The sequence below is a fragment of the Beauveria bassiana genome (genome assembly GCF_000280675.1).
Source record: "Beauveria bassiana ARSEF 2860 unplaced genomic scaffold BBA_S00064, whole genome shotgun sequence".
NCBI lineage: Eukaryota > Fungi > Ascomycota > Sordariomycetes > Hypocreales > Cordycipitaceae > Beauveria > Beauveria bassiana.
The window spans coordinates 40670-67699 of NW_007930899.1; the positions used below are offsets into that span (position 1 = coordinate 40670).

A 27030-nucleotide genomic window follows, 5' to 3' on the forward strand; every position below is an offset into this window, starting at 1 on the left:
ATCCAGCCGGCATGTTTGCTGCCTAGGTGCAGCCAGCCACCGTCCTGCCCCAAATACATGTATTAAAGCGAACAAGTTTATAATTCCAATCAAGTATATGGAGAAAACGATTGCGGCTTGGGAAGAAGCAGGTTAGCAATTGACGGCCTGCAGGGTTCTCCTGCTCAAGGCCCAGTTGTCGGGCGTTTGTTTCCGTCCAGCTGGGAAAAAAGAGCAGCAAACCAGTATTTGCACGGTAATGGCCAGAATCAAAATTCCTTATCATCGCCTATTCGTATCCAAAAGTAGTTATAGAGCACTATGTGAGAATTTGGATGGATATCGACTCGTGTAAATCTCCTGCGCTGGCCCCGTCATGGTGCAGCTCAAGCAATCTCTCAGCAGCTTTGAAGCGTCGAGGCTGCATGCATCCATATCAGCTGAGTATTATGTCATTCAATCTTATCATTGCATATTTGTGCACAAACTTGTTCTAGGAAAGTTGATAAACAGTGTGTATGCACACCTTGGTGCGTTCGTCCTGTACGCACAGCTAAACGTTGCCCAATGTTGCCTATACAGCTCCAAAATACAAGACCGAACCGGACTGGTGTATTTGTAGACTATCGCGAATCACACCATCTCGTCGGCAGCCGGATGCATCCCGATTCGATAAGCCACGCGTCAATATGATCAACGAACGCCTACACCCCCACCCACACCTGCAGGAGCTCGAGATATTGACAAGATGCAATGTAAGATCCACTCCCCCGAAAGAATGCTCGTATATTGGCGAGTTTGTGGCGAAGTTTCAGCTCTCTGAATTGTATTTCCTGCAGCGTTTCGAGCCTTGCCAACACAGGGAGCTTGATCAAAGCCAAGTGGGCGCCTTGCATTCGAGACGGCAGGTTGCTGCAAGAAGTGGCTTTGACAGCACGCCATGCTATAATTAATGTCGCACATACTGCGTCTCTAGTTCTCTGATGACGGCACATCTCATCCGATGTTTTTCTTTCTGATCTCTTATCATCTAGTGAAATGCTACCAATGTCGCGGGCCGAGCCGACGAAACCAAAGATGTCGGTGGCGGCTTAGCACGCCATGCCGAGCGCAACAGAAAAACTGTGCCATGCAGGTCATGTACTGTCATAGATAACATCTTTAGGTATTGAAGTGAAATTTTTAGGAGAAGCAGATGGACTGATGCACATGTCAAAAAATTTGAGGATGCATGTGAACATGTCGCAGGCATGTGGCTGGCTGCGGCTCTGCGTACCAAAACAAGACAGCAAATAGAACGAGCAGCTTTGCTGGGTAGGAGCAACCACATGCCAGTGGGCAGAGATACCATGGAAAAGCTTGATGAAATATAGCGACAAGTTCACTTGCAGCAGTTCGATTCAGTCGTCTAGTCGGAACTCTAGGCTTTGGCATGATGGAAGCCTTCCTGCTTGTTGCAAAAAAGCAACTGCCTACCTATTACGAAAGGCAGCCATTGGGAAAGACCTTGATCACCCACGGTAGGATCAGTTTAATCGGGCCTTGGACCGGATACAATGCAGGGGTCAAGTTACCTCGAGTTCTTTTGGCGAGGCCGAGTACCGATGGTATCCGGCCGAGAGCGCTTGTGTAGCAGCGTCTGGTTGATATACGCATTACTCTGAATTACGTATATATAGAGTTTGAATCTCATTTATGAAAAGGTTTGTAGCAATGGTCACTGACGCACACTACAAGTCACTATTTCTAGTCTATCATTGCCGACAGGCTCGTCTCCGACGACCGATACCTTTGGGCTACAATCTGTGAATTGAAGTTACACATATACTCGCAGACCAATTTTCTTCTCTTGGCTGCACATTACTTCTTACCTCGCAATTATCATCTTCAACTCTCTTGTACTACATTCCTATGGAGCCGCTAAAAAATGTCAATACTGGGCAGCCATGCTCAACTGTTCCGTTTCCAGTGTCTGACGAGACAGTTGAGCATCTGAATGGTCTATATGAGGAAATCAACCGCCGTTTTGGCTTGGACAGGGATGCCATCGAGACTATTCTCCCATGTACACCCTTCCAGTACGATGTGCTTGATTGCGCTGCCAATGATGCAAGACACGCCGTCGGTCATGCCATGTACGAAATATCGCAACATGTTCATGTCCAACGCTTCATCGCTGCTTGGAGAGAGACTGTGCGGCGCACTCCAGCCTTGCGCGCCTGCACCTTTACATCAACGACCGGGGAGTCGTTTCAGCTGGTACTGAGAGAGAGCTTTGTGCTTTCGCGCATATACTGGTCTTCTTCTTCTAGCTTACAGGCAGCTGTTTTGAAGGATGAGACGACGGCGGCCACTGCTGGGCCGCGTTGCAATCGACTTGTCCTTCTTGAAGACCCAGATACAAGGAAACAACTGCTGATTTGGGTATTTCATCTTGCACTCGTGGACAGCACCGTTCAGGAACCCATTCTCCGGCGGGTTCTGGCGGCGTACAAGAGTGAAGACGACCAGCTAGACAGCCTTCCGCTCACACCAGACTCTTCTGGAGGTTCCGACTCGGACTCTCCCAGCACGCTCAAGATGCCTCGGGCTTTTGACCAGGAAAAAGCCACGCAATTTTGGCAGCGCCAGTTGAGCGGTCTCGATGCTTCCGTCTTTCCTCCTCTGTCTTCTCACCTGACTACGCCCAAGGCCGATGCCAAGATTGAGCACTACATATCATGGCCGGCCTCTGCTGCCCAGCACAGGTGGTCATCCACTACTGTGTGTCAAGCTGCTCTTGCGGTTCTCCTGTCTCGCTACAGTCACTCTTCCGAGGCGCTCTTTGGCGTCGTGACCGAGCAAGTGTGCATGTTTGAGGGACAGCGACTTCTCATTAACGGTCCGACCCGCTCAGTGGTGCCTTTTCGCGTACATTGTGGCCCGGAACAGTCTGTCACGGACCTTTTGAAAAGCATTGCTTCCGACAATCACGACATGCGCCAGTTTGCGCATGTCGGCCTTTGCAACATAAGCCGCATCGGAGATGATCAGTCTGCCGCGTGCAGGTTTCAGACTGTGCTGAGCGTCACCAATCATCGCCGCTCCTCCGAAGACGCTGCCTCGGGCGACGAGATTCTCCAGATCTTGCAAGAGTCAGAGGGCTTTGCGCCTTGTGCAGACCGTGCTCTTTTGCTGCGTTGCGAGACGAGCCGTCAAGGAACGCTGTTGGTCGCAAGATACGACCAAGGCGTGATTGAGCCCCCTCAGATGGCTCGCTTTCTGAGGCAGCTGGGATGGTTGATGGAGCAGTTGCAGAGTGCGGCGGACGATGCTCTTTCCGTGAAACAACTAGACATTGTGACGCACGAGGACCGCGCAGAGGTTGACAGTTGGAATTCTGATGCCTTGGAGGTACAGGAAAGTCTGCTTCACAGTGCGTTTGTGAAACGGGCCGCTGAGTTCCCTAGCGATCCTGCAGTATTCTCTTGGGATGGAGCATGGACTTATTCCGAACTGGATAATGTCTCTTCGCGACTGGCTGCTCACATACGATCTCTCGACTTGGGTTACGAGCAGTTGATAGTGCCCGTCTACTTTGAAAAATCGAAATGGGTTGTTGCCTCGATATTGGCGGTGCTCAAGGCCGGTCACGCCTTTACACTCATCGACCCCAAAGATCCGCCAGCCCGGACAACTCGGATAGTCCAGCAGACATCCGCCAAGGTTGCCCTCACGTCCAAGCTCCATCAAGACACCGTGCAGGCCATCATTGGTCGCTGCATTGTGGTCGACGATGATTTCGTTCAGTCGCTAGGCTCAGCGAGTCAATGTCAAGAAAAGTCCGAGTTGACAGTAAAGCCGCACAATCTAGCCTACGCCATCTTCACCTCGGGGAGTACAGGAGACCCCAAGGGCATCATGATTGAGCATCAAGCGTTTGCTTCTTGTGTTGCCAAATTCGGCCCCGCGCTCATCCCTCATAATGCGCGTGCTCTTCAATTCGCGTCTCACGGGTTCGGTGCCTGTCTGTTGGAAATCTTGCCTACTCTACTACGCGGTGGCTGCGTCTGCATTCCCTCCGACCTTGACCGCATGCACAACATCCCCGACTTTATTAGGCGGTATAACGTTAATTGGATGATGGCTACACCGTCGTATATGACGACGTTTAAACCAGAAGATGTCCCGGGACTCCAGACTCTCATCCTGGTTGGAGAACAGATGTCAGCATCTGTCAACGCCACCTGGGCCTCTCGACTTGGACTCTTTGACGGCTATGGCCAAAGCGAAAGCTGCTCCATCTGTTTCATTGGCAAGATTAGTCCAGTTTCCGAGGCAAACAACATTGGCCGAGCGGTAGGCGCACATTCTTGGATCGTGCACCCTGATGATCCTGATCGTTTGGCTCCCGTCGGTGCCGTTGGCGAGCTTTTAATAGAGAGTCCTGGGATCGCGCGCGGCTACATTGCCGCTCCAGCAACGGACAGAAATCCCTTTCTCGAGACAACTCCCGCTTGGTATGCTCCGAGGCAGCTGCCAGCTGGTGTCAAGTTCTATAGAACAGGCGATCTCGCGCGCTACGCAGCTGACGGTACAGTGGTGTGTCTTGGTCGTATAGACTCACAGGTCAAGATCCGAGGCCAGCGCGTGGAGATGGGCGCAGTGGAAACGCGTCTGCGACAACAAGTACCAAGCGATATAACCGTTGTGGCCGAAGCCGTCAAGCGCTCAGGTTCATCTGGCAGCACGGTCATAACGGCCTTTTTGATAGACTCGTCGGACAAGAACAATTCCAGTGCTGCATCCGCTAAAGATGCACGAATTTTGGATCAAACGGCAACCCAAGAGATGAATGCAAAGTTGTGTCAGGTTCTTCCTCCGCATTCCGTTCCGTCTTGCTACATCTGCATGCACGCTCTTCCACGCACTGCCACCGGAAAGGTCGACCGAAAGACGTTGCGCTCTATCGGCAGCAAGCTCCTAGAGCAACAAGCTTACAAGAAATCTCCCGAGACAATGCAAAAGTCAAAGTCAGCAGAGACACTGGAAACTGGTCCAGAAGCCAGACTCAAAGAGGTTTGGTTGCAGAGTTTCAATCTTGAACCTGCTTCTCCAAAGTGTGGTGCAAGCTTCTTTGAGCTGGGCGGAGATTCAATCACCGCCATTAAAATGGTTAACATGGCAAGAGCTGCTGGATTAGAGCTGAAAGTCTCTGACATTTTCCAAAATCCCACCCTTGCTCGTCTTCAGGCCGTGATGAGCGGCGATTCTACGCCCTCGACCATCACGACGCCCTTTGCCACCATTCCGGCGTCGACTTGGGACGGACCCGTTGAGCAGTCTTACTCTCAAGGTCGATTGTGGTTCCTCGACCAGCTGGATATTGGAGCTGTATGGTACCTGATACCTTATGCCGTTCGCATGCGGGGAGCTCTCAACATTGACGCTCTACGTGCTGCTCTGCTGGCGTTGGAGCAGCGACACGAGACCCTGCGGACGACCTTTGAGAACCAAAACGGTGTAGGAGTGCAGATTGTTCACCAAAGACTTGCCAAGGAGCTGAAAATTATCGATGCGTCGTCCCACGGCGATGACGGCTACCTCCAGCCACTTGAGCAGGAGCAGACCACTCCATTCGATCTGACTTGTGAGGCGGGCTGGAGGGCATCACTCATCTGCGTCGGCGAGGACCATCATGTCTTGTCTATTGTCATGCATCACATTGTCTCCGATGGCTGGTCCATTGACGTGCTGCGGCAAGAACTAGGCCAGCTCTACGCAGCGGTTTTGCATGGCGACGAGGATCCTCTGTCGGCCGTGAGCCCGCTCCCCATACAGTATCGAGACTTTTCCATGTGGCAGAGACGTCAACAGGTCGCCGAGCATGACAGACAGCTTCAATACTGGCGGAAACAGCTCGCAGACTGCTCGCCGGCCAAGCTGCCCACCGATTTCCCCCGACCACCCTTGCTGTCCGGCGACGCTGGCAGCGTACCGGTGGAGATTTCGGGCGAGCTGTTCCAAAAGCTGCACAGGTTCTGCAACGTGACCAGCACGACCCCGTTTGCCGTGCTTCTGGCCGCGTTTCGTGCTGCGCATTACCGACTCACCGGGGTCGACGACGCCGTCGTGGGCACGCCCATTGCCAACCGGAACCGGCCCGAGCTGGAGCGCCTGATTGGTTTCTTTGTCAACACGCAATGTATGCGCATCACCGTGGACGATGATGATACATTTGAGGGCTTGGTACGCCAAGTCCGTAGGACAACGACTGAGGCTTTTGAAAACGAAGATGTCCCCTTTGAACGCGTCGTGTCCGCCATGCTACCGGCAGGAGGAGGATCCAGAGATTTATCCCAGACGCCCCTGGCACAGCTCATCTTTGCCGTGCACTCGCAAGAAAATCTAGGCAAGTTTGAGCTAGAAGGTCTCGAGTCGGAACCTGTGGCGAACAAGGCATATACGCGCTTTGACGCTGAATTTCACCTGTTCCAAACTCGTGACGGATTAAACGGCTACTTGAACTTTGCCGCGGAATTGTTCAAGCTAGAGACGATGCAAAATGTCGTCAGCGTCTTCTTACAGATTCTACGCCATGGACTGGAGCAGCCTAAATCCTTGATATCCGTTTTGCCGCTTACTGACGGGTTAAAGGAGCTCGACAGCATGGGCCTCTTGAAGATTCATCGGGGGCTTGAATATCAGCGAGACTCTAGCCTAGTCGACATCTTCCGCAGCCAGGTTGCTACTTGTCCTGATACAATTGCCGTCATTGACTCATCATCACGTCTGACGTATGCTCAGCTGGACCATCAGTCCAACCTACTCGAGGCCTGGATTCGCCGCAAAGGCTTGCCGGCCGAATCATTGGTTTGCGTGCTTTCACCACGGTCCTGCGAGACAATCATCGCCTTTCTTGGTATTCTCAAAGCAAACCTTGCATACCTGCCGCTTGATCCAAAATCCCCCGTCTCTCGTATGAGAGACGTCCTGTCCGATTTACCACGTCACACAATCATCCTGCTTGGCTCCGACGTGGCCGCCCCCGACTTGGAGCTACCTTGTTTGCAGCTCGTACGCATTTCTGACGCCTTGAAATCTGGTGCAAGCGTAGTCAATGGCAGTGAGACGACAGACCTGTCGCCTCCGTCGGCGAAAAGTCTTGCATACGTTTTGTACACGTCAGGGTCGACTGGGCGACCAAAGGGCGTCATGGTTGAGCACCGTGCTATTGCACGCCTTGTGCAGCGAGGCGTGATACCAAACTTTCCCCCGTTGCGAGGAGCAATCATGGCACATCTATTCAATACCGTCTTTGACGGCGCGACATATGAAATTTTTCTCATGCTTTTAAACGGCGGCACGTTGGTCTGTATTGACTATCTGACCACATTGAGCCCCAAAGCACTCGAAACCGTCTTCCTGAGAGAAGGAATCAACTGTGCAATCATGACACCAGCGCTGCTTAAGCTGTATCTAGCCAATGCCCGCGATGGCTTAAAGGGACTCGACATGCTCATGGTCGCTGGAGACCGGTTCGATCCGCAGGACGCAGTCGAGGCACAGACTCTGGTCCGCGGTGACTGCTACAACGCCTACGGCCCGACCGAGAATGGAGTAATGAGTACCCTGTACAAGATTGATACAAGTGACCCCTTCATCAACGGCGTCCCTCTAGGTCGCGCTATAGACAACTCTGGAGCCTACATTGCCGACCCAAATCAGCAGCTTGTCGGCCCCGGCGTTTTGGGAGAGCTCATCGTCACCGGAGACGGGCTCGCTCGGGGGTACACTGACCCAGCACTCGACAGAGACCGATTCGTACAAGTCATCATTAATGGCGAGTCTGTCAGAGCATATCGGACCGGAGACCGCATGCGCTACCGTGCAGGCCAAGATGGCCTTTTCGAATTCTTTGGACGCATGGACTTTCAATTCAAGATTCGAAGCAACCGCATCGAGTCGGCCGAGGTGGAAGCTGCCATTCTCAGTCATCCTCTGGTTCGCGATGCAGCCATTGTTGTTGTTGGTGTCCAAGAGGAACAAGAGCCGGAAATGGTTGGGTTCGTTGTTGCTGCTGACGATGCCGTTGAGCAAGAGGCCACAGACAACCAAGTCGAGGGTTGGCAAGAACTGTTTGAGAGTAGCATGTACAACGGCATCGATGCAATAAGCCCGTCTGCTCTCGGCAAGGACTTTACAGGGTGGACGTCCATGTACGATGGAAGTGAAATCGACAAGTCGGAGATGCAGGAGTGGCTCGACGATACGATACGTACTCTACGCGACGGTCAGGTACCGGGGCATGTCCTGGAGATTGGAACCGGTACAGGCATGATCTTGTTTAACCTCGGCTCTGTTGAGAGCTACGTAGGTCTGGAACCCACCAAGTCCGCGGTCGAGTTTGTCAACAAGGCAATCAAGGCCCTGCCAAATCTCGCAGGAAGGGCCGAGGTTCACATTGGCACCGCCACAGATATCGACCAGCTGAGCGGACTGCGGCCAGACCTTGTTATACTAAACTCTGTGGTTCAGTACTTTCCCACAGTAGAATATCTGACACGGGTCGTGGACGCTCTGGTCCGGATACGCGGCGTCAGGCGTCTCTTCTTTGGTGATGTGCGATCACAGGCGCTACACCGACAGTTTCTTGCTGCCTGTGCGATGCATGCACTAGGCAAGACGGCAACCAGGGACGACGTGCGGAGATACATGGCAGAGCGGGAGGAGCGGGAGGAGGAGCTGCTCGTCGAGCCAGCCTTTTTCACAGCACTGACGAGTCGACATCCCAATCTGATCCAGCACGTCGAGATTCTGCCCAAGAATATAAGGGCCACGAATGAGCTGAGCGCATACCGCTATGCAGCCGTCGTCCATCTACGTGATCCGGAGTCTGCGGCGCGGCCAGTGTATCCGATTGCGGCAGACGACTGGGTCGACTTTCAGGCCTCCCAGATGCGCAGCGACGTCCTTCGAGAATATCTGCGTCTCTCGGCCGGCGCCGATACCGTAGCTGTCTGCAATATTCCGTACGAAAAGACCATCTTCGAGCGACTGATTGTCGAGTCACTTGATGACACCGGCAGTGACGCGCCACAGAGTAGGCTGGATGGCAGGTCACTGGATGGCGCGCCCTGGATATCCGCCGTCCGCTCCGACGCCGAGAGCCGGGCATCCCTCTCCGTGCCGGACCTTGCGCAGCTAGCCGCCGAGTCTGGCTTCCAGGTACAGGTGAGTGCCGCACGACAGTGGTCGCAGAGCGGCGCGCTGGACGCCGTCTTCCACCGCCGCCACGCGTCGTCCTCTCAGCCGACTATGCGCACACTCTTCCAATTCCCCGACGACAATGAACTGCGAGCTTCGGCGACCCTGACGAACCGACCGCTGCAGCGGCTGCAGAGACGTCGCGTCGCGGCGCAGATTCGGGAACGGCTGCAGACCCTGGTGCCGTCGTACATGATTCCTGCCAAGATTGTGGTGCTGGACCAGATGCCTCTCAACGCCAATGGCAAGGTCGACCGCAAGGAGCTGGCTCGTAGAGCCCGGACGACGACGACGACGATGACGAAGAAGAAGCAGCCGCAGCGATTGGCGTCGGCGCCAGCTTGTCCAATCAGCGACATTGAGGTTGCGCTGTGCGAGGAGGCCACGGCAACGTTTGGAATGCAAGTCGACATCAGCGATCACTTTTTCAAACTCGGCGGTCATTCTCTGCTCGCTACAAAACTCATATCCCGCGTCGGCGACAGACTGAAAGCGCGCCTGACGGTCAAAGATGTCTTTGATCACCCAATCTTTTCCGAGCTTGCGGTTGTCATACGCGAGGGGCTGCAAAACGTCGTGCCCGTGGCTTTGAATGGTGGTGGACAGGCAAAGCAAGGGTCGGCGGGAGTAACGCCGCGTAACGAGATGGAAACGATGCTGTGTGAGGAGTTTGCCAATGTCCTTGGCATGGATGTCGGAGTCACGGACAACTTTTTTGACCTCGGCGGGCATTCGCTCATGGCGACAAAGCTGGCAGCGCGGATTGGGCGTCGATTGAATACTACCATATCAGTGAAGGAGGTCTTTGAACACCCAATTGTGTTTCAGCTCGCCAATTCCCTAGAGCTGGGTCAGTTGGAAAGCGACAGAGTAAAGCAGACAACGTTGGCCGATTACACTGCGTTTCAACTCTTGTCTGTTGAAGATTTGCAAGGCTTTCTTCAAAACGAGATAAGCCCTCAACTTGAATGTGCACATGGCGGTGTTCAAGATGTATATCCAGCCACGCATATGCAAAAGGCCTTTTTGTGCGACGCATCAACCGGACATCCCAAGCCTCTTGTGCCGTTCTACATTGACTTTCCCCCTGACTCAGACTGTGCTACTCTGGTCGAGGCGTGCTCATCTCTGGTGAAGCGTTTCGACATGTTCAGGACAGTGGTCGTGGAAGCTGCAGGCAAACTGTATCAGGTCGTTTTGCAGCACTTTGATTTACAGATTAATGTCGTCGAGACGGAGGAAAACGTCCACGCGGCGACGAACGATTTCGTGGACAGAATTTTGGAGGTGCCCGTCCATCTCGGGCAACCACTGATACAATTCACCATTCTCAAGCAGGCGTCTTCAGTACGAGTCTTGCTTTGTCTTTCTCACGCCCTCTATGATGGCTTGAGTTTGGAGCACGTCGTGCGCGATCTGCACATGCTTTACAAAGGCCGGTCCCTGCTGCCAGCGAATCAGTTCTCACGGTACATGCAATACATGGACCACACGCGCAAAGCCGGCTGTGACTTTTGGCGCGATGTCATACAAGATACGCCAATCACTGTGCTTGGCCATGTCGATGCTGGTGGCCGTGAGCTAGAAGTGGAAGCAGCGCGGACATTGCACGCGACAAAGATTATTAGCATTCCTCTGCAGGCTGTCCGCAGCAGCATCATTACGCAGGCGACAGTCTTCAACGCTGCCTGTGCTCTCGTGCTGTCTCGAGAAACCGGCGCCAAGGACGTCGTGTTTGGCCGGATCGTGTCGGGGCGGCAAGGCCTGCCGGTGAGCTGGCAAAACATTGTCGGGCCGTGCACCAATGCCGTACCGGTGCGCGCCCGGATCATTGACGACGACGACGACGACGACAACCACCGGCAGATGCTCCGCGACATGCAAGACCAGTACCTCCTGAGCCTGCCGTTTGAGACGCTCGATTTTGACGAGGTCCGACGCAGCTGCACAAACTGGCCGGCGACGGCCAACAACTACGCGTGCTGCGTGACGTACCACGACTTTTCATACCACCCAGAGAGCGAGATGGAGCAGCAGCGGGTCGAGATGGGCGTGCTGGCCAGAAAGGATGCGCTGCTCAAGGAGGAGCCCGTGTACGACCTGGGCATCGCAGGAGAGGTTGAGCCGGATGGCGTGCACTTGCAAGTTACCGTGGTCGCAAAGACGAGGCTGTTTAGTGAAGAGAGGGCCGCATACCTGATGGAAGAGGTGTGTAGACTGTTTGAGAGTCTAAACTCGGCTTTGTGAAAGATGTTTGGCAGCGCGGGGGATTTGACCCGGAAAAGGCACATAGTGGGAAGTGGGTAACTGGGGGTGTACCTTCTTGGCACTACGGATTGAAAAGGCCCTAGTTAAAATATTTTTAGGGCATGTGATGTTTCCTTGATTATACCAGTAATACCGAATGAATAATGAGTAATGATCAAGTGAAATAGAGAGATGGAACCAAGTTTTTACTCTTGATCGGCCATGTCCACGTAACTTGTTTGCCACCCCTAATTGGCAGCTTAGGGCGAGCCATCGTATTTGCCGGAGGTGGAGGGTGTATCGCTCCGGTATTACAAGCAACACGGCGGCCGCCCTGCAGTGTGACATGTAACGCATTTTTTATGCATGTGCTGCCGACTACGCAGCATTGTACCAGTTTGTACACCGTGTTTTGTAAATACGGAGTACTCTGTAATAAACTGTCACTTTGGTATTCTTACTTTTTACACAAGTGACAGATTCTGGCCCTTGAAAAAAGCCCGTCGCATGTTTTGAGACTAGGGCTTGCAGGCCGAGAGAAACATGCCTTTTGGCGCCTGCACTGTCTCAAGACGGAAAGAAAGGACTGGAAATCTCACAAATCTCACCAAGGGGAAATGGCATCTTTTTTCTAGCAACATCTCCTAACTAAATATTTACTAGGTCTTTTTTTTTTTGTCGGTCCCCGCTGTGCATAGCTCGATTTGCTTGGTGGAATGGGGCGATGGACGATGGATGACCCCAACGATGGAACGAGTGACGTCGGCGACGTTGTCTACTTGGTACAGACTGCGGCCAAGGAAGAAATACGGCAAACTTAAGAAACAAGAGGAAAAAAAAAAAAAAAAGGAAATAGTCCAAAACGAGGTCCCGATTTAGAGATACGGTCGTCGATCACTTCAGGCATTTGGACTGACTCCGCTGTGAACAAGGCGTGTGCGTGTCGTGGCGGCGCCAAGTCAACAACAAAACAGCGAGGGCAAATACGAGGGACAACACTGGGCCTGGAAATAGCCACAGATCGCTGATCCCAGTGGTCCCTCGGTTCATTGGTATTCATGCGCATTGATTGTTTGCAGTGCTTTGCTGGTTTCCTTTTTTTTTTATTTTTTCTCCTCCTGCGGTTTCTTTTAGATTTGCCTTTCTGGTACGGAAGAGCGCAGCCAGTCGGCCCATCGCGAATTAATTGGGCGAGGGAAAAATTAGTACTGGTAATAAATGAGAAATGAGCAAGGGGATTGGCTGGAGCATGTGCAAACTAATTTTTCTAGCCAGGGGAGGGGCAAAGACGCCAGGCAGAGTTGGGTAATAGCGTGGTAAATTTATTTTATTAGGGGGAGCTCATTTCCAATTTGCATCCCGTCTGACGGACCGGATTGGAAAAAAAGAAGCAAAAAGCCCATCATTTCTCTCCCCAGACAAGCCTCCTCCCCCCCCCCCCCAGAGAGGGCCAGACAAGCCTCTCCGGACAAGCCTTCCCCTGCGTACATCTCGAAGGAGAGACAAAACAACCAGATTGATGAGCGACACAGCGGCAGCTGGAAAGCCTCTTTTTGCTCGAGCTCTGGGGAAAACGAGCTCTTTAGCCCCCCCCCATGTCTCCAGCTTACGCTAACAAACAGCTAATTACAATGCCATCACACGCTTGGCCCGCAGGAAATATCCGTGCCTGCAACCCTGCCACCTGCGAAACGTCAAGGTACTGTACATGCCCATGCCGTTGCAGACAACGGTTGCGATCGACGAATACTGGCACTGGTCAACTGGTATTTATTAGCTCACAACGCCAAGAAGGTGCTTGGAGTCTTTGGGGCGCCATCTTGGCCCTTTGTTGCGGGTAGTCGGTGGTGACCTTGCAACGGGTCCAAGCTTCGTCATGTTAGACGGCCTTTTTGCATGGAGACCTCGTACTATTGTCCACCTGCATTCGCCCCCCCGGAAATGTGTCGCCCAGTCACACACACACCCAATTCAGGTTGGCGGTGGCGCCGCTGAATGTACATACGGAGTAGTCATGATACGGAGCACAAAAAAGCTAATATAACTAGAGGCCCAGCCCGCGTCCTCCCCCCGACGTGCCCCCTTCCCCCTTCCACATCCCGTACCGCTCATACATTCGTTATATCAAGCCATTCGCTGCTTCGCTTTGCCTTTCGTTTAATCATCGTCTAATACCCTAAATATCACCAACCTTAATACCATTATCAAAATGCGCTTCACTGCTGTTCTCGCTCTCGGCGCCGCCGCCGTCGTCTCGGCCCAGTCCTCCACCACCAGTGCTTGGGCTCCCACCTCCTCTCAGGAGGTTTGCCTGAAGAACTGCAACGGCGACGTCAAATGCTCGGCTCGCTGTGCCGGTGTAAGTATCCAACCCTCGCTACACGAGTGGCTCATTTTGCACATGCACGAGGCCCAGATCTGTCTGGGCGAGCAGGGCATGGTCCCTGACAAGACAAGCCCGCGAACCCCAATCCACTCCTACTCGGGATTCCTTCTTCCTTTACTTGCTTCTCGAGGCTGACACATTTCTCTGTAGGTCCCTTACCCCGACGAGAGTCAGGTCAACCAGACCACCGAGTGCTCGGCCAAGTGCCCCCAGGGTGACGGCAGCCCTGCCCAGACGGAGGAGTTCGCCAAGTGCCTGAAGGCCTGCAGCGACAAGTACTACTTCACTCCGGGATCTGGCACTCCCGACAACGGCTCCTCCGGCAACTCTGGCAACTCTGGCTCCAGCGCCAGCAGCTCCGTCGCCGCCACAGCCTCTAGCGCCGCCTCCAGCGCTGCTTCGAGCGCCGCCTCCAGCGCCGCCTCCAGCGCCAGCTCCCAGGTCAGCGCCGCCTCTAGCTCTGCCTCCAGCTCGGCCGCCTCTGCTTCCCAGAGCGCCTCCAGGACCTCGGGCGGCTCCTCGGGCTCGTCGACCACCTCCGCCAGCTCGACCGCTTCCTCCACCCAGAACGCCGCCGCTGGCCTGACTGGTGTCTCCGCCGCCGGCCTCGGTCTCGTTGCTGCCCTCTTTGCTCTGTAAATTATGCCGCGTCTTGTTTCATTGTTGATTTACGTTGAGCTACGTCACGTGCTTTCGATGTGGCGTGAGGATGTAATGCGATCAGGATGTTCAAGGGGCAGCGGGCCAGGGGTGGACTGGCAAGTCGTAATTGGCAAGTCACATATAGTTGCTTGATCTGGGGTCGCAATTTGCGGCGCCAGGCTTAATACATCACGGTTCATCTCGGGACTTGTTATGCTAGCTTCACGAATAGCTCCATCGCGCGTGAGTTCTCCTATACGCAAGATGCCGTCTTGTGAACCATTTGAGCCCCAAGAAATTCCTCCCGCAACCTGCAGTGGCCAAGCCATCTTCTGGATATTCCGATCGTAGTGTTTATTAGTCACTGCGCTACTCTCGGCGGCGATCTAGAATTCCGAGATGCAATGTCCGTGCCAGGCTAGCTATCCACAGCGATTCACCTGGCGGGTGTAGTGACAGCCCTTGACTCTTCCAATCTGATAAATGTCGAGTCACGATGTATCAACGGCATCTAGATTGTCGAGAGCCAATTAGCAGTCGTCTCTTGTCAAAAAGCAAACCGCCATCAGTGGCATGCCATCGGGAGCTTTGCCCAGGCGAGTATTTGAGTGTGGAGAGCTGGCCGATGGTGGCTGTGGGACAAATTTTGGAAAGAGGTTGATGAGAGAACCTGGAAATGGGCCCCTTAATAATCTTAGTCGAGCCTACGTGTGTTTTACAGTTATTCGAAGGCAAACGCCCACAAGCGCATTTCTGTTGAAGTGCATGACTCGTCCGCGAGTGTCTGGGTAGATTTGATTTGGCAATTATTGTTCATGCGCGACATCTGTCCATTGACTGCTTCACAGGCAGGCACACGTGGCCTGGAGAGTCTTCGAGGTGAGCCAGAGGTGAATGCACGAGTGCTCCACTACAATAGCTCTTTGGGGCAGGTAGTAACTACCAATAGCAACTGGTGCTCCTGCCATTCTGGGCGTAGGGAAGAGTCTACCAGTCAGCAGCAGCGAGGACAAAGAATTGCTGCTATTCGTACTCAGTAAAGACAGAAGTTGCAGCAGTGTTTCCAGTAGCAAACAAAGTTCAATGTGCATTTTTGTCGTATCAATCCGGTTAACACGGACCCATCACAATCTGAGGCGGCTCCTGGGAGCGGGTTTCGATAGCATTCTACCAACATCCCGGCGAAAAGGGCCACTAGAGACCAGGTATCTGCCGCCGTACCTAGGCTCCTGTAAACGCGCTCTGGGACACCTGGGCCACTTTCGAATTCTGTTAGCACAGGGCGGCTCGCGCTGAGAAACGGCTAAATTGTTAATAGAGAGAGCTAAAGACGCACCAAAGATGCACCAAAGGAGTACCAAAGAGGAGCCAAAGAGGCACCAGAAAGGCCCCGAAAGGCCACAAGATGGCAACATGGAAGTCCCCACCCGGTTGTAGCTCAACCAACCCCCGCATAAATTTTAGGGTCCTCAAATCAACGTGTCCTTTATGTCGGGGTAGCTTTCCTCATCTAAGACCCGAATTCCTTCATCGTTTGTCTCTTCTCTTCCATCTCTCTTCTTCTGTCCAACCTCACCCTTGGTATTTCTCTCTGCCCTTTTGAGCGCTGGGTCGTCATTGGCACATTTCTGCCCATCTGCCAGTTTCTCTTTTGATTCCCCCCTCTGTCTCCCCTTTCCCTGGCTCATCTGTCCACATTTCGCATCATGAAGTTCAACTCTGTTGCCGCTGCCACTGCGGCCGTCGTGCTCGCTGGAGTCGCTCACGCTGACGAGGCTGAGGCTTCGCCCGTTGCCGTTGAGCTTCCCACCTTCACTGTGAGTCTGCCTCGTCTCAATGGCAACAGTCGCATCGTCGCCGCCGATTGCCACCTAAAAGCACACCTCGCTGACTCTACCTTCCTCTAGCCCACCGCCATCAAGGCCGACTTCCTCGAACAATTTACCGATGATTGGGAGAAGCGCTGGAAACCTTCCACCGCCAAGAAGGATATGAAGGGCGCCGACAAGGAGGAAGAGGAATGGGCCTACGTCGGTCAGTGGGCTGTTGAGGAGCCTACCGTCTACAAGGGCACCGAGGGCGACAATGGTCTCGTTGTCAAGAACCCTGCCGCCCACCACGCCATCTCCGCCAAGTTCCCCAAGAAGATTGACAACAAGGGCAAGACTCTCGTCGTCCAGTACGAGGTCAAACTTCAGAGTAAGTTAACGTCACTCGATCCATCGCCGCGCAATCGCTGACCCGGCTTCGCAGACGGCCTCGAATGTGGTGGTGCCTACATGAAGCTTCTGCGCGACAACAAGGCCCTCCACCAGGACGAGTTCAGCAATGCTACTCCCTACGTCATCATGTTTGGTCCCGACAAGTGCGGCCACACCAACAAGGTGCACTTCATCTTCAACCACAAGAACCCCAAGACTGGCGAGTACGAGGAGAAGCACCTCACCTCCCCCCCTACGGCCAAGATTGTCAAGACAACGGAGCTCTACACTTTGATTGTCAATCCCAACAACACCTACGCCATCCGACAGAACGGCGAGGAGGTCAAGTCTGGTTCTCTTCTCGAGGACTTTTCTCCTGCCGTTAACCCTCCCGCCGAGATCGACGACGAGAAGGATACCAAGCCTGAGGACTGGGTTGATCAGGCTCGCATTCCTGACCCCGAGGCCAAGAAGCCTGAGGACTGGGATGAGGAGGCACCCTTCGAGATTGTCGACGAGGATGCTACCAAGCCTGAGGACTGGCTCGATAAGGAGCCCCTCACCGTCGCTGACCCCGAAGCTCAGAAGCCCGAGGATTGGGATGATGAGGAGGATGGTGACTGGGTCGCCCCTACCGTTCCTAACCCCAAGTGCGCCGATGTCTCTGGCTGTGGTCCTTGGGAGAAGCCCCTGAAGAAGAACCCCGACTACAAGGGCAAGTGGACCGCTCCCTACATTGACAACCCCGACTACAAGGGACCTTGGGCTCCTCGCAAGATCAAGAACCCTGCCTATTTCGAGGACAAGACTCCCGCCAACTTTGAGCCCATGGGAGCTGTAAGTGTTTTTTAACCTCAAAACGTCAACGACTTTGACTGACCATTCTCAGATTGGTTTCGAAATCTGGACCATGCAGAGTGACATCCTCTTTGACAACATCTACATTGGTCACTCGGTAGCCGACGCCGAGAAGCTTGCTGCCGAGACATTTGCTCCCAAGCACGCCGCCGAAAAGGCTCTGGCTGAAGCTGACAAGCCCAAGCCTGAGGACCCCAAGTCGCCCTCTGACCTCAAATTCCTCGATGACCCTGTCCTCTACGTCCGCGAAAAGGTTGATCTGTTCCTTACCATTGCTCAGCGCGACCCCATCGAGGCCGTCCGATTCGTCCCCGAGGTGGCTGCTGGTATTGGCGCCATTCTCGTCTCCTTCATTGGTCTTGTCCTTGCCCTCATTGGCTTCGGCAGCGGCGCCGCTCCCGCTCAGGGCAAGAAGGCTGAGAAGAGCAAGAAGGAGGAAGGCTCCAAGGCCACCACGACTGGTGCCGATAAGGGCAAGGGTGAAGCTACTAAGCGTAATACCCGTAGCCAGAACTAGAGCACATGTACAGATCTGAGATGGGGGTGAAGGGCTGTGAAAGGCATGACGAGGCGGAATACCAAAATGAAATTACTTGTGATTAAAGCTGGAATTTGAGATGAAGCCAGATGTGTACGTTTGCACGACGCAATGTTTTAAGCCATCAAGTTAGAGCTGTGTGGGGATGCTAGTTGGCAATTTTGCCAGAATTAGAAACTAGGAAATGTGATTTTGATTGATTCAATCTCCGAGGGGTATTGCTGAAGCCATGTTGATAAGTAACTTGTCAAGACGAAAATGTGTCACTTGTAAAGATAGAGTTCAAAGTCGCCAAGCTTCGCAAGGGACCAGGATTTCCGAGAAATACCAGTGTGCCTTGAAATTGCTCCGCTTGTTCCACCTTGAGTCAGATCTGGGTAGATGCGCCCTCTGGGTAACTTGATGGGTAGCCCGCATGGTGTCTACACAATCGTCATGGTGGCTCACGACCAGCCAACAAACAGAGAGAGCGTCGGTCGAAATGTTGAAGCCATCGTGGGCGGATAGCCAGAGCAACCCCCCTCGCCCCCCGTCGTGCCGGTAACGGAGGGAAAAAAAGCGAGACGGCCGCTGCATTCAAGTACAAAACGGGCTGCGCCCTCGCCACCGCGGAAGCCGGCGGCCTAGCAAACTGTGTGGGTGAAAAGGCTGGGGGGCCCCACAATGTTTCTCGAATACCCCGACCGTAACCGCGCCTTCTGGTACTTGTAAAACGTTCCGACCCCACGGCCGGTCTGGACAAAGAACAAATTCCCGCCCCAGATAAGAAGGCCCCCAAAGGTCCTTTCCTTTTCTTGTTCTTTGCTTTTCAAGATTTTTGTAGGTTGTTTTCCTCTAACCATCTTCACCATATCCTACAATCCTTTCTAGCGATTGGAACGCCAATCGACTCCGTTGATTGTAAAGATGCGTCGGCTCATCTCCCGCAGCGTCTCTGTCAGCGCCGCCACCCGCTCGCCCGCCTCGTCTGCTGCTCCTCGCTCCTCGCTCGCCGCCATGTCGTCGTCGTCGTCGTCGTCAAGCAAGAGCAGCCAGGCCGCCGTGGCCGCACGACGCATCCACGCCACGGCCCGGCAGATGCGTCCTGCCACCGCCGCCGCCACCCTGACCTCGACCGCCACCAGCTACCCGACGACGCACGACAAGATTCAGTCGGTCGAGGACACGCCATACTTTGTCGACAACAAGTTTGTCCAGTCCAAAGCGTCCAGCTTTATTGATCTGCCCGACCCGGCCACCAACAACCTCGTCACCCGCGTCCCGCAAATGACCGACGAGGAGATGAAGGCCGCCGTCGCCAGCGCCGAAAAGGCGTTTGAGACGTGGCGCAACACGTCGGTGCTGCATCGCCAGCAAATCATGTTCAAGTTTGTCGCCCTCATCCGCGAGAACTGGGACCGCCTCGCCGCCAGCATTACCCTCGAACAGGGCAAGACCTTTGCCGACGCCAAGGGCGACGTCCTGCGTGGTCTGCAGGTCGCCGAGGCGGCTTGCGGCGCCCCCGAGCTGCTCAAGGGCGAGGTGCTCGAGGTTGCCAAGGACATGGAGACAAGAACCTACCGCGAGCCATTGGGCGTTGTCGCCGCCATCTGCCCTTTTAGTAAGACGAACATGACCATGTATAATTGTCCAGCCCTCACTAACTGATTCACCTAGACTTTCCCGCCATGATTCCTCTCTGGTGTATCCCTATCGCCACCATCACCGGCAACACCCTCATTCTGAAGCCCTCGGAGCGCGACCCCGGCGCGGCCATGATTCTGGCCGAGCTCGTGCAAAAGGCTGGTTTCCCCGACGGCGTCGTCAATGTCATCCACGGCGCGCACAAGACGGTCGACTTTATCCTCGACGAGCCCGCCATCAAGGCCATTAGCTTCGTCGGCGGCAACAAGGCCGGCGAGTACATCTTCTCGCGCGGCTCCGCCAACGGCAAGCGCGTGCAGGCCAACCTTGGCGCCAAGAACCACGCCGCCGTCCTGCCCGACTGCAACAAGAACCACTTCATCAACAGCGTCGTCGGTGCCGCCTTTGGCGCGGCCGGCCAGCGCTGCATGGCCCTCAGCACCCTCGTCATGGTGGGCGAGACCAAGGAGTGGCTGTCCGAGGTGGCCGAGAGCGCTCAGAAGCTCAAGGTCGACGGCGGCTTCGAGGACGGCGCCGACCTCGGCCCCGTCATCTCCCCGCACAGCAAGGATCGCATCGAGAAGCTCATCGCGTCGGCCGAGAAGGAGGGCGCCACCATCCTGCTCGACGGCCGCGGCTTCGCGCCCACCAAGTACCCCAACGGCAACTTCATCGGCCCCACCATCATCTCCAACGTGACGCCAGACATGACGTGCTACAAGGAAGAGGTTTTCGGCCCCGTTCTCGTCTGCCTCAACGTCGACACCATTGACGACGCCATCGACCTCATCAACAAGAACGAGTACGGCAACGGCGTTGCCATCTTCACCAAGTCGGGTCCCACGGCCGAGACGTTTCGCCGCAACATCCAGGCCGGCCAGGTCGGCATCAACGTCCCCATCCCCGTCCCTCTGCCCATGTTTTCCTTCACCGGCAACAAGAAGAGCATCGCCGGCGGCGGCGCCAGCACCTTTTACGGCAAGCCCGGCATCAACTTTTACACGCAGCTCAAGACTGTCACGGCTCTGTGGCAGAGCAACGACGCCGTGGCCAAGAAGGCGTCGTTAGCTATGCCGACGCTGCAGTAAGGAGGAGGCGGCGGTGAAGAGGGAGGCTTGTTGTGTTTTTGATACTATGAAGTAGTTTTGCGTTGGCAGTGGAAATAGGTCAAAAATCAGCAAAGGAAAAAAAAAGCTCGATTTGTTATCAAGACTCTAGTTGTTGGCACGTGAAAGCAGTGACATGTGTGTGGTTATGCGTGCCATGATGTTGGCAATTTGCTGGAAGGTAAACGTACCATGATATTAAGTTGTATTGACCTACTTTTCTTCTACTGCATCAGAATAGAATAAAGGACAAATCTAAATTTTTTTTTTTCCTTTGGCATGTCGAATCGGCTGTGGTGAAGCGCTCATCAGACAGGACACCTTATTATCCCTTTTTTTTTTGGCTGTTGACTGGCCCGGGGAGTAATGATGCTGCGTCGCTGCGTCATTGACGGCGTGGAGGGCCGTCTTGTCGCGGGAATAAGCAGAGCACGCGCGTGGGTGAGTGCACCCTTGCAACACGAGAACAAATGAACCAGATCCGGATTAAACTGACTACCAAAAAAAAAACTTCATAATATAACTTGTTCAACGGTTGCCTATTTCCGTCCCGCGCACTAAACTGGATGGAGATAATTTTCAACATGGCAGCTTTCCATTGTGGAAACCACCTACCTAGTTTGATGGAAACCACCCACACCCTGTGATGGATACCGAATCATCTTGAGCAATCGATATACCCGAGAGCACATTGTCCATCTGAATATCCGCTCAATAAAAAGAAACAACAACAACAAGGTTTGTCTGTTGTATTTTTTCGAAATCTTAAAAAAAATCTATACTCTCAAAATAGCCTTTCCGCTACTGCTGTCGGCTTCGACCCCAAGGTTTATGCTAATACAACTCAATGCAAAAGTCACATGGCAGCTACTGCCGCCGCCACCTACGTCCACAATGACAAACGCGACACGGTCGATGCACTTCCTCCTACATACACCACCAGCACCAGCACGAGGACGAGGACGAGGACGACGACGAGCATGATACCCGCCGTCGTTGGGGCAGCTTAACCTTGTACAAGCTGCGCTCCGGCCCTCATCCCGGACCCGTCTCCGGCCGATAACGTCACCATCATCGACAGTCGCTACTACCACCACCACCACCACCATGGATCTCGCCGACTTGCCATACACCATCTTTGCCGAGATCATCTCGTACCTCGCCCCGCGCGAGGCCATCGCCGCGCGGCGCCTGTCCCGGGCCGTCTACGCAGCGCTGACCCGTGACGAGCTGTGCATCAGCCTGCTGCTGCACTATTTCCCCCGCGCCATCGAGTCCCGCGAACTGCGGCTTCTTCTGCGCCGCGGCGACCACGCCCTCCTCGACCGCGTGCCCTGGTCCCGCGCGCTGGCCGCGACCGCCCGCCGCTACCACCACCTCGGCACCGCGACGCCCCGCGTGACGGAAACGGTGCTCGCGCCCACGGCGGACAGGACCGACGACCACCTGCTGCGCGGCGTCACGCCCTGGCACCGCGTCCTGCGCCTCGACGACAAGACGGCCACCTTTCACTACTGGGACCCCTCGTGGACGTGCGACGCCGCCGCCGGCCTGCTCGTGCACCCGGTCGCGGGGCGGCGCTACGCCCTCCGGGACCTCGACACCGGTCGCACGTGGCCGGTGCCGTTTACGACCGAAGGCAGGATGGTGCGGCGTGTGCGCCTGAACCACGACACCTTGATCATTGAGTGGTGCGAGAAGCAGGCTATGCGCGAGGATGCCGGCGCGCACCGCCACTATGCCACGTTCTACGCCGTCGGGAGGGTACAGGGCAAGAGCGACGACCCCAGCCACCAAGAGGAGGATCTGTACACGGTGAGAAAATATGCAAAGGATAGACCCAGCAACGACGACAACGGAGAGGCGAGAGGGGCGGTATGCGCCGTGACGTTTCGCGCGGAATGGAAGATTCACCGTCTCGGCCTCTTGCTGCGCCACCAGGACCGCTTCTTTTCTGCGCACAACAGCACACACTACGCAATCTACATATGGCAGCCCTCGCGCTCGCCGTGGGGCGAGCACGAGCCGCGCGAGAGGCTCGTCATCTGGGAGATTGACGCCGCGGCGATTGGCGGCGGCCCGCACATTATTGCGCAGCTGGCCGACCCGCAACTCGATCACTGGGGCGTCCGGCAGCGCCGCACGCCCACGCTGCGATGCCTCCGCCTCGACGACTGCACCTGGGATCCCGCCACGCGCACCACCGTGGGACACGTCTTCTTCGTCGAGGAGGAGCACCGCTGGTCCGCCGGCCCCCACAGCAGCTCGACCCCGCCGCGGCTGCACCACGTCAAGTCAACCGGCATCCCGCTGACCGGCGGCCCGCGCTGGGTCGATGAGTGCGGCAAGGTCCAGCAGCCCGATGTGAGCCAGATGCAATTTTGCTGGCGTGGCACCCGACCGCCCGGGGGCGGCGGCGGCGGCGGGCCCGGGGGCGGCGTTGTGGATATGGAGACGTGGGCCGGCCGGTGTCCGTGCTGGCGCCACGACGACTTTCCGTATCTGACTGTCTGCGAGGCCAACGACGCCGCCGCCGGCGTGCGTTTCAGCGCCCGCCACTGCTTCATGCTCGAGACGCTGTCCGTTCACATCAAGCCCAGGCTGCGCATCCACGGTGTCGCGCGACCCGCTGAGCCCCGCCCGCGCCGCCCATCATCGTCGTCCTCGTCAACGACAACAACATCAAAGGCGAGCCGCAGCAATCTCGTCAAGCAGGCGCATAGCAGTAGTGCTGCAAGCAGAGAGGAACACCGACAGGGCGACGCCGACGAGCCGATCGACGAGGAAAGCGACGATATGTCGGATTGGTCGGCAGCGATGACCCGAGAGGTTCAATTCGAGGACGATGCCTGGTCAAAGCTCCTCAACGCAGGATACATTTGCGGCGACGAGAGGTGGCTGGTTGGACAAAATCCTCATGGTTCCATCACCATTATGCATTTCTAAATAGGTGTCTATTTTTTCTTGGCCTTTTTTGCTTCCATTTTCTTCGCATCTACATAGGGACACAGCGGCGTTCATTGATCTTCGTCAATTCGTAAGTGGACAGCGTATCGAGTCTTCAGCAAGAGGCGTCCTTTGCGAGGCATCGACACTCTGCGGATTTTTCATACAAGGTTCAGCCTTTGTCAACATGAGCTTTTGCAAGGCGTCGGGAAAATTTTGGTTTCAGATGGCAGAAATATATAGGTGCCAATTTTGAGAGCTGCAATATACAAGAAGTTGGGAGAATTTTGTGCCCACTACTTAGAGGGCTCATCTGGTAGCTTGAGAAATCCGCCATAATAATCGTCGAGCCACTTGGCGGCATTGGCACCAGATTCGTCGAGTCCAGCGTCCCAACGGCCAATGGAGCCAACGTAGCCGTCTGGTCGGACATTAATGATGGCAACTTCGCCTGGTGCCAGCCGCCCGAGCCACTTGTCTGTACAGCGTGCGCCGCGGGTATCCTGCGCGGGCACGTTGTCCAGGTACAGCGTCCAGCGGTTTTCTTGCAGCAGCGGAGGGAGGTCGGAAATCTCAAACTCTGACTTGGGCATCGATGCTGGCAGGCTGTGTTAGTAATGTGTCTTCCAGTGCTACTGGCTGCGCGGGCATGCTTACTGATAAGAGCGAATGTGAAAAGCTCGCTGGCTTTAACGTAACGCTCCGGGCGAGTATATACGTCTTCTGGGACTGATGGTCTCGGTTGGCGTGCGTACGACGCTGTCGCCGCAGCAGACAATGCGTTTACAAATGAGGTGCGAGAAGAGACGGAGTTGCAGAATGATTCGAGAAAGGTGGCAGATTGGAACACGTCCCAAGCGAAGAGATATATGCGGAATTGGCCCATCATGGGAATGTCGAGCTGGATATCTACCGGGTTGGCGTCAATGTAACGAGTGACCTTGGCTGGTGGAAGAATGCTCCCAGGACGCGCGGCTTCGGGGCAAGGAAACGCTGCCTCTTCGTGGCTGGCATAGGGCTGTGTGAGTATGCTGGGACCGTACTCGGCACCGATTCCGGAAATGAAGCGGACATTGAACAAAAAGTTTTTGGCCAGAGCAACAGCATCACCATTGGCAATCTGGTTGGCGTGCTCATAGTCAAAGTTGACGAGGTCGAGAGCCACCTTGCGGCGTTCTTCTTCGTAGCTAGCCATGAGTTCCGGGCGTGCGAAGCCACGGGCCGCGAGGTTGAGCTTCCATGCAAGATTCCACGAATCATGCATTGCCGTGTTCATGCCTTGTGCTGATTTGGGCGAATGGGTATGGCTGGCGTCACCTGCGAGGAAGACAGATGCTGACTCGTCACTGAAGCGACTTGCTAAACGCTGTCCAACTTGGTAGCGTCCAAACCACTCGATACAACTCCAGTCGATGTTGAATGGTGCCATGATTTTGCGAGCTTGTTCCATGACGAATGATTGGCCGAGATCATCGCCTCGAGCAAGGTCGGCAAGCGCTGTCGGTGATTGGCATGACTTGAGTTCGATGTAGAGTCGGGTCATGTTGCGTTCGCGTGGTACAATCAAGATGGACCCGTGCACTTCTGAATAGACAAGAGTCTTGGACCAAATGTCCGGAAAGTCTGTAATGAGCTCACCATCGAGCACGCCCCAAATGGCAGGCTGAGAAACACCAACGGCTTCGACACCAGGGATGGCCTTGCGGACTCGGGAGTGCGCGCCGTCGCCTAATTTCGTCGTTAGTTATATTGATGGGAAATATAGAGGTCAAAGCTTACACCCGACTAGGTATTGTGCCAGCAGTGGTTGACTCTCATCATTACCAACGCCCTTGTAATTGACTTGAAGAGAAGAGTTGCCGACCCTGGTTGGGAGTTGCTCATATGATTCGAAGGAAACATTTCGCAGAACTTCCTTGTTGCGCAAACGCATGTCGTCCATAAATAAATCCTCGACCATGCCTTGATGAGCGAGCAGGATGCATGGGTCGAGAACGTCAATTACGGGAGGATAATGAACTTCGCGACCTAACCGGTGGAGTTTCTCGGATGGAGTACTGCGCCAAAATGAAATGTCATATACTTTGACACCGCGTTGCAATAAAGTGTCGGCTAGGCGCATCTGCCGAAATGTCTCTATCGTCTTCGGTTGCAGTCCGTCGGCGCTGTCCACATGTAAGCAACGGATTAGAGCAAGGGCGGGACAGAAAGTGTGTAATTACCGGCCGACAGTTGTTTTCCCGTCTCTCTCATCTATCACTTGTACATCAATGCCAAACCTGGCGAGGTTACATGCCAGCATCAGACCCGCCGGGCCAGCGCCAACGACACAAACTTGACACTGGGGTGTGGAAGCCCTCGGCATTTGGAGGCGGGAAAGGGAAGCTGATACTTCGCCATTTGGGGATGGTGAATGGCGGAGAACTTGCTCTTCGCTGGGATGCTGCCCTGGAGACCTGACTGCCTGAAGAATGCCCGGCGCCATCATGAAATTTTTGTGTTTGGTACGGTATCGTGTAAAAAGGAAGCGGGTCGGATTGGGCGTTGGCAACACTAGCTCTCAAAGAAATATTGCGAGGGCGTGGAAAGAAGCGAGACGACAACTCGCGCAGCTGTTGGAAGATGCAACCGAGATTAATCAACAGAAAGGGCGGGTTGGTCGTTGCTCAGATGCTGCCTGTAAATACTCTTCGTGTGCGACAGCCAGCAAACGGAATTTGAGTTGGACTGGCAGGTAGGTTCGGTCGATTGCGGGAGTGGCGTGTAGCTGGATGGACCACCACTGATACACCACCAATATAACTGAATTTAACGGGGTTGGTGTCAAAACAGGCTCGGCGTGGCTTGAATAGTAGTTGTATCGAAGTTATTCATGTAGAAGTGAAAAGGGAGGAAAAAACAGGTAATCGACCGCCGGTGTCGCTTTCACGGGATGATGTAAGTGCGTCGTGGGGTGGAAGAAAGTAAGACGATAACAGTGTGGAATACCCCCCCCCCAAAAAAAGAAGGAAGAGAAAAAAAGATGCTGCTGCCAAGACGAAACGGCCACGAAAATGACCAGCAAACGAAAAAGAGAGGCCCCAAGAATAATAGGAGACTAAAGGCAGCGCTGGAGAGGGCCAAAGTGGAAATGGCCATCGAGAGAATCGTGAGATGGCATGATTTCTGGCGCGCGGTGGAGGTAAGACAGCCGTTTTTGGCCAAGGCTGGAATGGCTTGCAGCAGACAGGCTTGGGGCTCGACTTTTTAGCAAAAAAG

The 27030-nt window shown here is 54.6% G+C and overlaps 6 protein-coding genes across 6 annotated transcripts; 5 read left to right on the plus strand and 1 right to left on the minus strand.

Annotated features, from left to right (window-relative positions):
* Positions 1-2112: 2112 nt before the first annotated feature.
* On the plus strand, positions 2113-11472 carry BBA_09727 (beauvericin biosynthetic protein; the record flags this gene model as incomplete). Its single annotated transcript, XM_008604824.1, has 1 exon — positions 2113-11472. The coding sequence occupies one exon, from the start codon at positions 2113-2115 to the stop codon at positions 11470-11472; it is 9360 nt and encodes a 3119-aa protein (XP_008603046.1).
* Positions 11473-13681: 2209 nt separating this feature from the next.
* Positions 13682-14497, plus strand: BBA_09728 (uncharacterized protein; the record flags this gene model as incomplete). Its single annotated transcript, XM_008604825.1, has 2 exons — positions 13682-13831; positions 14009-14497. 2 exons carry the CDS (start codon positions 13682-13684, stop codon positions 14495-14497), a joined length of 639 nt encoding a protein of 212 aa, XP_008603047.1.
* Positions 14498-16206: 1709 nt separating this feature from the next.
* On the plus strand, positions 16207-18076 carry BBA_09729 (calreticulin family protein; the record flags this gene model as incomplete). The annotated part of the gene is made up of 4 exons (XM_008604826.1): positions 16207-16317; positions 16408-16699; positions 16754-17538; positions 17591-18076. 4 exons carry the CDS (start codon positions 16207-16209, stop codon positions 18074-18076), a joined length of 1674 nt encoding a protein of 557 aa, XP_008603048.1.
* A 927-nt stretch (positions 18077-19003) lies between these two features.
* On the plus strand, positions 19004-20808 carry BBA_09730 (methylmalonate-semialdehyde dehydrogenase; the record flags this gene model as incomplete). Its single annotated transcript, XM_008604827.1, has 2 exons — positions 19004-19697; positions 19754-20808. The coding sequence occupies 2 exons, from the start codon at positions 19004-19006 to the stop codon at positions 20806-20808; spliced, it is 1749 nt and encodes a 582-aa protein (XP_008603049.1).
* A 1125-nt stretch (positions 20809-21933) lies between these two features.
* On the plus strand, positions 21934-23772 carry BBA_09731 (F-box domain-containing protein; the record flags this gene model as incomplete). The annotated part of the gene is made up of 1 exon (XM_008604828.1): positions 21934-23772. One exon carries the CDS (start codon positions 21934-21936, stop codon positions 23770-23772), a length of 1839 nt encoding a protein of 612 aa, XP_008603050.1.
* Positions 23773-24068: 296 nt separating this feature from the next.
* BBA_09732 (FAD binding domain-containing protein) lies at positions 24069-25732 on the minus strand (the record flags this gene model as incomplete). Its single annotated transcript, XM_008604829.1, has 3 exons — positions 24069-24370; positions 24430-25500; positions 25552-25732. The coding sequence occupies 3 exons, from the start codon at positions 25730-25732 to the stop codon at positions 24069-24071; spliced, it is 1554 nt and encodes a 517-aa protein (XP_008603051.1).
* Positions 25733-27030: the final 1298 nt, after the last annotated feature.